The sequence below is a fragment of the Lates calcarifer genome, linkage group LG17 (genome assembly GCF_001640805.2).
Source record: "Lates calcarifer isolate ASB-BC8 linkage group LG17, TLL_Latcal_v3, whole genome shotgun sequence".
Taxonomy (NCBI): domain Eukaryota; kingdom Metazoa; phylum Chordata; class Actinopteri; family Centropomidae; genus Lates; species Lates calcarifer.
The window spans coordinates 25,475,580-25,485,388 of record NC_066849.1 but is presented as its reverse complement, the minus strand read 5'-3'; the positions used below and the strand labels follow the sequence as shown (position 1 = coordinate 25,485,388).

At 43.0% G+C, this 9,809-nt stretch overlaps 1 protein-coding gene across 4 annotated transcripts in view; it reads right to left on the bottom strand.

The window, feature by feature from the left end:
- Window positions 1-9,809, bottom strand: part of phactr1 (phosphatase and actin regulator 1) — a 33,632-nt gene that overhangs the window by 2,459 nt on the left and 21,364 nt on the right. For 3 of the 4 annotated variants that reach the window (XM_018670899.1, XM_018670900.2, XM_018670898.2), the window contains 11 exons: window positions 8,498-8,662; window positions 5,964-6,044; window positions 5,007-5,129; window positions 4,718-4,921; window positions 4,377-4,638; window positions 3,092-3,291; window positions 2,550-2,706; window positions 1,724-1,779; window positions 1,563-1,624; window positions 291-431; window positions 119-195 (listed from right to left, as the gene is read on the bottom strand). In XM_018670899.1, the coding sequence (XP_018526415.1) occupies window positions 119-195; window positions 291-431; window positions 1,563-1,624; window positions 1,724-1,779; window positions 2,550-2,706; window positions 3,092-3,291; window positions 4,377-4,638; window positions 4,718-4,921; window positions 5,007-5,129; window positions 5,964-6,044; window positions 8,498-8,662 (1,528 nt within the window). The remainder of the gene's footprint in view (window positions 1-118; window positions 196-290; window positions 432-1,562; window positions 1,625-1,723; window positions 1,780-2,549; window positions 2,707-3,091; window positions 3,292-4,376; window positions 4,639-4,717; window positions 4,922-5,006; window positions 5,130-5,963; window positions 6,045-8,497; window positions 8,663-9,809) is intronic. The other variant, XM_051077078.1, reaches the window with a different exon arrangement.

The following is a 9,809-nucleotide window of genomic DNA, read 5'->3' as shown; positions in this document are numbered from 1 at the left end:
TGGGTGTTATGCTAACATGCTAAATGTTGGTGTACGGCTCCTTTATATTGAATTAAATCAGTTGTAGTAGCTCATTGGTGGCTCTGCTGCCATTTTGCCACCAGTCACAGGGTCTTACCTGGTCAGATGACGGCTCGACTCATGCACCTCCATCTCTGTGCTTTTGAACTCGTTTAACTCCTTTCTTATGGCGGCCTGAGCAACACACAAATTAACACATATTTACATACAGCGTGTGCATACAGACGACTTGAATCCAGAGTGAATCGAGTCTTTAGCTTTAAGCTAACCTTATCAGCAGCTGTTAGCCGCGTCCATGGCTTGTCTGCTCTCCTGTCGTAGTCCTGAGCCTCTGCGACCTCCACATAGTCACTGAAGCGGATGAGGATCTTTGCCTCCCTCAGCTCCTCGACTGTCGGCCTCTGGCTGAGCTACAGGGGGTGGAAGAAGGGAAGGGAGTGACATCCAAGTGTTACTAATTACTACCATGCATGCTGAGACAAGACAACCAGTGTTAGAGGGTCATGTTTGTGACTGGAAATTTAAAACCTTTTAAAATACACCGTCCCACTTTGCCCTTGGTATCACTACCATACGTGTGTTTTGTCCTGTGGAGAACTAAATATTCATACAACCCTGACAAACTAAATATTGTTTGAAAGCTCTAAGTATCCCGACCCTATGAGTGTCAGATTTGTGGTTAAGTGTTTTCCACTCAAAGGGTCTTATTACAGGCTGTATATTGCCTTTCTTACGCCATAAAAAAGGCAAGGAAAAACAACAAAAAGTATATTCCTACCATGTTTGTGCCTCTGCAAATCCTTTATACTCACTCTGACTCTTTGGTTGTAAAACTTTAGTTATCTTTGAATAGAGCCCAGACTTATGACCGTAATCATCAGGGTTGAACTGGAACCTTTTTATTTTGGGTACATTATTTTCAAGCTTGTGCACAAAAATATGGGTCTAGTAACAAAATCTGTCTCTGGATTTGGATCTGCATTGAAGTCATGTATTTCCTGTACGTTATGATTGTCTTTAATTGCCTTAAACGCCTAAAAATTAGTCACTTTGTTCCTCAGGTCATGACCTCATTTCCCACCAAAGTCTATTCATATTTTAGTTGTTTTAAAAAATATTCTCAGACATGAAACTAGAGGAAAAAGTGATTAAATTTTAAAATGGATTATGCTTAAATTATGTTTAAAGGACTAGGTGTACAAATAAATATAAATTAATAAAGAGGTGGTGATGGTTGCTCTGTTTGCTGAACGACAACAGACAATCCTGAGGTCACTGAGATGGAGATGATGATATATACTCAGCTCCAGGTTTTCAGGCCCCATGAGTGTAGTAAATCACACAGAATAAGAGGATGATGCAACAGATAATACGATCATCCTTTCAAAAGAGCTGCAATATGGAGGGTGGCAGCTCCGTCACCACGGCAACCACGTTCATATTTCCAGCTGGAGGTCACGAACTGAACGTCCAAGCGGTGCACACGACGCCGATCTGTCCTCTGATCAAAGACTCTTCGGTCCATCTCTTCTCCGTCTTACCTTTCTGGACAGATGTCTCTTGATCTCCCTCTTCTCCTCCTGCTCCTCCAGATCGTTTCGAGCTTTAGGAAACGACAGAAAAAGAAAAAGGAGGACGGTGATCACACAAAGCGATGATTCATGTTTTTTTTCCTCCTCTCATGATATGCAAAGTGACTTACGTTTGAGTATGTTCCTCTGCTCCAGCTCCTCTGCCGTTGGCCTTTGACTCAACCGCCTGAGAAAAAAAGGGAAAACATCTATTTTAAGGAAACCTATTTTTATATCAGTTTGTTTCGTTTTCGTGTATGTGTGTGTTTTCAGATCATCCTCACTGTGCAAGGCAGAGGTTTAACTCTTGTGGACAGACTGAGCAGACAAGCTGACTGTGCATGTAACATCATTTTTTTATGAGGTTGTATTTTGTGAATTTACAGTGTCTGTGAAGAGGAAAAATGACTCATAATAGCTGAGTAGAAAGATGAGGACAGAGAGAGTACAGAGGTCTTCAGAGATGACTAATATAAATTCACAGTGCATGATTTTCGGGGTAAATGTCTGACTGTCGCATGGCTAAAACTGAACTTCCTCCAGGTAAAACTCACAGTCCTGTGGCGACAACTGAACCTGCTCATTTCACATTTAAAGTCAAAATAATAATTAAGGAGTTTAAACTTTTATCATTCTGCAGTTCTGCATCTGCACATTCTTACTATCCCTCCACTCCAGTTTCTATGTTCCTCCCTTCCACTCGTCCTGTTCCTTCAGCTTTAATCTCTCTCCTTCCCTCAGCTCTGCCTCCTCCCTCCGTTATGACTCATCATCCATCATCTGCTCCCGTCAGCAGCCAGGTCACATCTATCACAGCTCACATGGGTCAAAGCCCGTCGCAGGTGACTGGATCCTGTGTGTGGAGTAATATGTGTGGGTGGCCATCTTGGTTTCTCCTGAGACCAGGACTCAGAGCCAGTATGTGTGCTTGTTTTTTTTTTTAATCCGGTAGCTCACCTGGTCAGTTTGGTGGCTGTTTGTTGTCTGGACTCGAGTCGCTCCTGGTCCGACTGCAGCGGCAGGATGTTTTTCTCCTCCAGCTCCCTCTTGGACGGACGATTACTCAGCTTGATGGCCAGAGAGTCCTTCCGTAAGACCTTCATGGCCAGTGTGCCTGCAGTGAAGGAAAATGGATGTGTCATCTTAGTTATGCAGATTTCTTCTTGTTCTGTTTTTTCCTGTGAAGATGTGAACATAACCTCATCTGAGTTTTTAATGCTCATCTCTCCTCTTTTTATATATTATGTGTACATTGCTCCTGCAACATAAATAAACACAGTATATACATATGTGCTGCTTCTGAGATAAATAATTCACGTGTCTGATTGCAAACTGTGCATATAGAGACACATACACATAATAAAAATGACTTATGCGTTTGCACACACTTCATAAATATGTATTACGATTAACAGCAAAGGGCGACTGTTAGATGACGCTGGAGACCCAGTTCTGGTGACACGATGAGCACAAACGCTTAAACCCCAACAGACACCTACTTGTAAACAGTGTGTCATCCTCATCTTCCTCCTCGTCTTCCTCCTCCTCCTCCTCGTCTTCTTCCTCCTCCTCCTCCTCCTCCTCCTCGTCCTCGTCCTTGTACATCCCCGGCAGGTCCTCGTAGTCGGCCTCGTTGGGGAGGTTCTCCTTGTCGTCGTCGCACTCGATCATCACCGTGGGAACCGCGTGCATCATGGAGCTGCGGGGGTGAGGACAGTGGGAGTAGGGGGTCAAAGGTCAGAGGCGTGCGCTCATTGTCGCGAGAACTGGGCTTAAGTCGTGAAATAACAGGAGAACGTACAATCTGAACCATCAGGAAGAGAACAATAAAAACTCTGTGAAGTGAAATAAAACAGGTAGATTTCCCAACAACCACATCAGGGAGCCTCTCTGTTAACACCAGCTGCGTAGAGCAGAGCCTGGCCCTGTGGAAAATGAATCCTCAGACAGGAAACCAATCACATTGATGGATGTGGAGGTGGGAGCGAGTGGAGAAGAGGGGATGCAACCAATATGCTTTCATTAGCAGACCAGGACACTTTTTGTCAATGACACCACATTTTCTTATTGTGCTTTTGTATGTAATTCATTCCGTCTTTTATCTGGACTCTGAGTGTGTAATAAAGCACTGATTCTTTTTTCCCATCATGCAGAGTGTGGACAAACAGGCAGGTGGACAGTGGAGAGGACACAGCACAACTCCAGGAGGAATAAAATCAAGTTAAAATTAGAAACTGAGCTGTCTGACCTCTGAGTGAGGAGAAAACACTTAGATAGCACCTTGAGCTCTGAGAACTCGTGACTGCCCTTATTCAGTATATCTGGACCGGTTATCTGTGGTTCCCAACCTTTTCAACATGTCTGCTTGCAGCCTGTTTTCTCCAGTTGTAGTAGCTCAACTCCTGTTTTAATGATTTTTAAAGGTAGAATTATGGAGTAATTTACAGGAGAACAAGGCAAAGATGTTTCTAATGAGTTAGTGACTCCTCAGATTTGTCTTGTGACCCCTTTCAAACCACTGAATTGAAGGATTAATGCAAAAATAACTCATTAATAGATAGAAAACAACAGTTAGCTGCAGCTGTTTTAAAATGTTTTGGACCAGTTATAACTCTCAGCCTTTCACAACCTGCTTTGTCAGAGATTTATCATTTTTAAACTCAACTAAAAGATCAGATTTCCCTTTATATTTTGTAAAACTTCTTTCTTGAGTGAAATAAACAATTTAAACCTGTAGATAAGAAATGCTCTGTGACCAATCTGTAGTTTGGGTCTGGTTCTCACCTCTCAAACCTCTGCATGGTGAGGGCCAGGGTCTTGTTGAGCTCCTCGATGATCCGGCTGGGCGGGTGGAGAGGAACGGGCAGTGTCCCGTACTGCAGCGAGTGCCCGCCCATTGGAGCATGGCTGGGAGGGGCGGGGCACTTCTGGAAGGCGAGCGAAGAGGGCTCCATGCTCCCTGCAGGTACGGAGATCATGAGCTTCTTTGGAGGTAGAGGAGGAGATAGCTTCACCGACATACATGGCAACTTCACCGGGGCTCCGTCTGCAACGAGGGGGAGGACGGCGAGGGATTAGACGAGAGTCAGAAATGCAACTGTGGACGTGCAGGGTGTCGAACGCACCTGTAATGTGATTCGGTAGCCTGGTGAAGGGTTTGGGTGGTAGCGCAGGAGGTTGTTTGTGTAGCGTTGGAGGTCTGGAGAGTGTCGATTCAGCGCCGTCAACTGGATACACAGTGGACTTTTTCGGGGGCGGAGCCTGGCTGGATTTCTGGGCGTGGTCCTGTTGACACGCACCGTCACCGGGCATCTGAAACTCCAGTGAACCTGAGGAGAAAAGGCGATGAGATAAAACAGTCGCAACGAGAGATGAGAGATGAGACGACGGTGATGCTGAGGCTCTGCTGCCTACCTACAGCTGCAGCTGCTCCTTCCATCAGCTCAGTACCTTCAGACTCTGACAGGCTGGAGCCGAGCACCGGAGAACGTCCGTTCTCCATCTTCACCTCCTCCCGTACGACTGGGGACGTGCCTTCTGCAGAGGAAGACGAAGAGGAGGAAGAGAGAATCAAGAACAGCAAATAAAAAGACAGAGGAGTTTTGTTTTGCAGTTTCCTGTTATACAATAAAACTGGATCAGGCAGCAGATCACTGTAGTTTGGTGCTGGTAGTGCTAAACCAGTTACTCAATTAATCAACTAAACCTTTGACCTGTGACCACCAAAATCTACTCCGTTCATCTTTCAGTCCAAATGAACATTTGCACCGAATTTGAGGACATTTCCTCAAGGCGTCACTGAGATATCACGTTCACAAGAAGGAGACTAAACGATTAATCAAAATGCTGATTGACAGATTATTTCATAGCAAATATAACCAGCCTTTGCAGCTCTAACTGTAAGTACCGCTACTTTATCAAGATACCAAATTTCTACAGATTTTGATTTTTAAAAAGTAAAACAAAAACAAATGTATTTTAGAAGCTGCTTAATGCACAACTCCAAGTCTGAGAACAACACGCTCTTCCAACAAGACAAGACTGAGAAACGAGGGCTACAACTAATGATTATTGTCTGATTATTACTGATATTACTGATTATTTTCTCTCTTTTATTCGACCCACAGCCCAAAACCTAAAGATATTTGATTTAGAAAAGGATTAAATATTCACATTTCATTTCTGGAACCAGCAAACATTTGGTATTCGTCAATCCACTATATGATTCATTGAGGTCAGAAGAAAACCCCCCAAATTCATACTGTACAATCACTCCCAAAAAATGTATTCCTGTCTAATCAATGAGCCGATTTGTCACCTCATCCATCAACATTTCACATTGTATCGATCACCTGTTTCCTGGAGCCTCACCTTTCTCATAAACCTCCTTCAGCACTCCTTTCTTGATGAGCTCCTCTCTGCTCTGGCGAGTGGACATTTTCCTCTCCAACACTGAGGGGGCAGAAAAGACATGACGTCAAGTAAACAACAGCAGCAGCAGCAGAGAAGTGTCAGGCTGCTCGTGTACTGGACACTGAGAGCGTTATTAGAGTTGAGGAATGTGTCAGCTGCAGCAGATGTTTGTTTGGACTCGCTGCCTCCATCATTGTTGTTACCCGGTAATAATCTTGTGACTGAGGCTTTGAGCCGTGCACAGACTTCACCACCAGCTGCTGTTTTCTCTGAGGGAGCAGAGAGTTCGGCTGCAGTCAGGACACGCTCTGCTCCTCGCAGGTCGGTTACACCTGCTGTTATTCAGACTGTTTTCCAGCTTTTATTCTTCTACTTTGCTAATTACTTTATTCTTGTGACACAGTTTCCTGATGAGGATCATTACAGTTTAATCTAATCTCTCCAGATTCATGCTGGAGTAGTTTTAAAGTCAAATCAGCTGGATGCAGCCAATTATACAAAGACCGAGGGTTAATAAGAAGAACAACATGAGGAAACAACATCAGGACATTTTGTAAGATCCTGTTCTGCCTGGGAGCAGAGACAGCAACCTATATATAACCATAAATGTGTGCTATTAAAACCGAAGCATGCTCCAGACAGTTGTTTTTACATTTTATGGCCCAATAAGAAAGATTTGAGTGGTGGCCTGTAGGACATATATTACAACAGAAGAAGTAAACAAAGATTGTCATCAAAGACAGATACTACAGGTGGTGTTTTTACTCTTTTTTCCACAACGCACAGAAAGAAAATAGAGATGTTTTCTGTTTTTGATCAATAAAATGTTTATAAGTTTCATCTATTCTCATATATTTTTTTTATTTTTCTTGCTAGGATCCATATATACAACCCAGTCCCAATAAAAAGCAAATTACTTTTCAAAAAGCTACTTTACTGTCTCTGTAAATTTAACACACCCTGAGATGGCAGGAGTCCAGGGATAACACATGGTGCAGACAACCTGAGCGTACCTGGTGCATATACAGTAAAATGTAAACTGGATGCAGAGAAAGGAGGCAGGAAAAAAAAAAATAATGAAAACTCAAAGTGGTGTGACAGCTGGGAGAGCAGCTTGGCTGTGGGAAGCCTCTCCTCAGCCCTCTGCTCTGTGTTTGTGTCTCTCACTGAGAACAGGATGTGGAATGATTCAGCCAGCTGAGAAGAAACAAAAACAACAACAACAACAACAACAGCCTTCACTTCTCCATCCAAAAATCAAGCGCTGTCTTCTGTTTCACAGCTTACTACTCGGCGCATATTGTGGCTCTGAACCAGACATATGCACAGATTCATCCGCCATCTTCCTCAGATACCGAGGCCGACGTTGCTGTGCAGGATGAGTTAATTCGCTGTTAAAGAGACAACACAGCGGTGCGCTGACAGTCACCATTTAAAGCTAATTTGTTGCTGCGGTGAACATTAATTATCGACTCTTCCGCAGCTGTTGTGTTTGCATCTCTGATGAACACTGTAATTAACAGCTTTTAGCCGACTGAGTGTAATAAATATAAATTGTGTAAATTAGCCTTTCAGTTGTATTTTTACACAGGATCTTGATTCTTTCTTCTTTTTCTTTTCTTTTTTTGAATCTTCTGTGAATACGTCCCCTATATTTGTACATTTATTTGTCTTTTTTTCATTTTCTTTGCTCATTTTTTGAAGTTATTTTTAGTAAACTGTCAAACTTTTTGCATCACTTCCACAGGTGTGATGCTGCATTCAGGGGCTAATAGGAATGTCCAAGATCAAGGATTTCTATCCAGCTAAAAGGCTTCTCACAAAATCAAACCCTGAAGACAAACAAACCATAGCAGAGGCTTTTGAAAGTTGAGGATTGCAAGATTAACTCACAACTTAGGGAAGTTCTGACACTGACGTTCATGGCGTTGTACTTGTTTGTTTCACATCAAAAAAGGAAACAGTTTTCTTTCCAATCTCCACACAGCCAGCCGTGTTGGCCACTAAAACAACTGAAGACCGGGAGCTCAAAGTTACAGAAGTTTAACCGAGGCAAACTTCCCGATCCTGATGATAAAGAGAGACGGTGGAGGAGCAGGGTCTCTGAAGCTTTTCAACCATCCAAACAGCACCTCTGACGAAGCAAACTGTTATCTTCAGTTTAAGAAAAAGATCAAACATATGGTTCATAATTTAGGTCTAATGATAAAGGTTTGATTAGGTTTGTATCTTCTACTAATCTAATCCACTTTTCCAGCCTTACATAACCAGAATCATACATGGATCTGTGCTGCAGCGCCTATATCAGCCCCTGCTCTGCAGCACAGCACCTCTGTGCCCCCTGTTCATCAATGCTACTGTTGCTATGTGCAACAGGGAGACATTTATCTGCTGTCAGAGATGAGGCAGGTTACCACAGGGAAGGAGGGAGGAGGGAGCTGGGGAACTGGTTGCTAATGGAGGTGTTGTGTCGACAGTGTTTTGGTTCCCACCTGCAGAGGTCTGCTTGAACTTCTCGCTCTTCTTCTTCCTCCACTTCCAGGGTTTAAACAGGCGTCCCAGGGTGGCAAATTTGCTCCGCCGGCGGATGGGAGGCGTGTGAGTGCCGGGTACCAGCGAATCAGAGCGCATCGCCGCCAACCTCTCTACCTCCTCGGCTGGAAAACAGAAAGAGAACAACAAGGTCATTAAATAAAACGCAGGAAAACAAGACTTTGATAAATATGTTTTTCACCTGGAGGACGCTGTTTTTCTTCTTTCATCCGCAGCACAATAATAGGACAGATATTTAGATGTTTATCTGCAGCTTTTTCCACCTAACGTGAGTACAGAGCTGTAACAATCAGCTGATTAATTGATTAGGCAATTAACCAATCAGCAGCAGCAACTAATTCCATAACCAATGAATCATTTACGTAATATTTTTGAGGAAAAATGCTGGACTATTTTTCGCCAATTTATGAATCGAGAAAATATTCTACAGATTTATCGATAATGAAAATAACCAGCTGAAGCACAGCCCTAGATGTCACCTGTAAATTTCACTTATCACATATTTAATGAGAAGAATCGATTCCAACTTAAACTAACTTAATCTTTTTTATATATTATACATTTTTCTGCAGTTACAGGTAATTTTTTTTCTAAATTACATGGCTTGTTAGTTATTAATATGCTATGTTTAATTGCTTTGGACATTAATTTCTAAGTCAGGTAGAGCTTAAATGTTCCATTATCATACTCCATATTTACAACAATAGTTAAAAATCCACACTTAGGGAAAACAGATGATCACTTGTGTCTGATTCAAACGTCAAGAGACAAGATCTCCCAGGGGTCTGTGCATAATCAAGTCAGGTAAAGCTTATTTGGATCCATCAGCAGAAACCTCATGCAACAAGAGAAGAAGAAAAAGAAGAAGAAGAAGAAGAACCTCCTGACAGAGAGGAACTGAATATAACAGAATGTAAATAAGAAGTGTTGCAGTTTCAAGCAGAGTCTCTCCCTCCTCCACTGTTTCCATTCACTCTCTGACTCTGAGCTGTAATTCCCCTCGGCCCCCACGGGGAGCTGTTTGAAAGTAATCGCGCTGGAGGCCGTTCTATACGGCGTGCATTTGAAATTACTCTTTTCCCCATTACGCACAACATCCTGCTGCATGAGACAAACTCTACACAACGAGGGCATGAGGCGCGGGAAGCCAACATTTCTCCAGGCAGCAGTGGATGTAAACAAACACAAGCTCCAGCAGACACACATTTACAAACAGAGGGAGAGAAAAATGTACATGTGAAACACTTAACT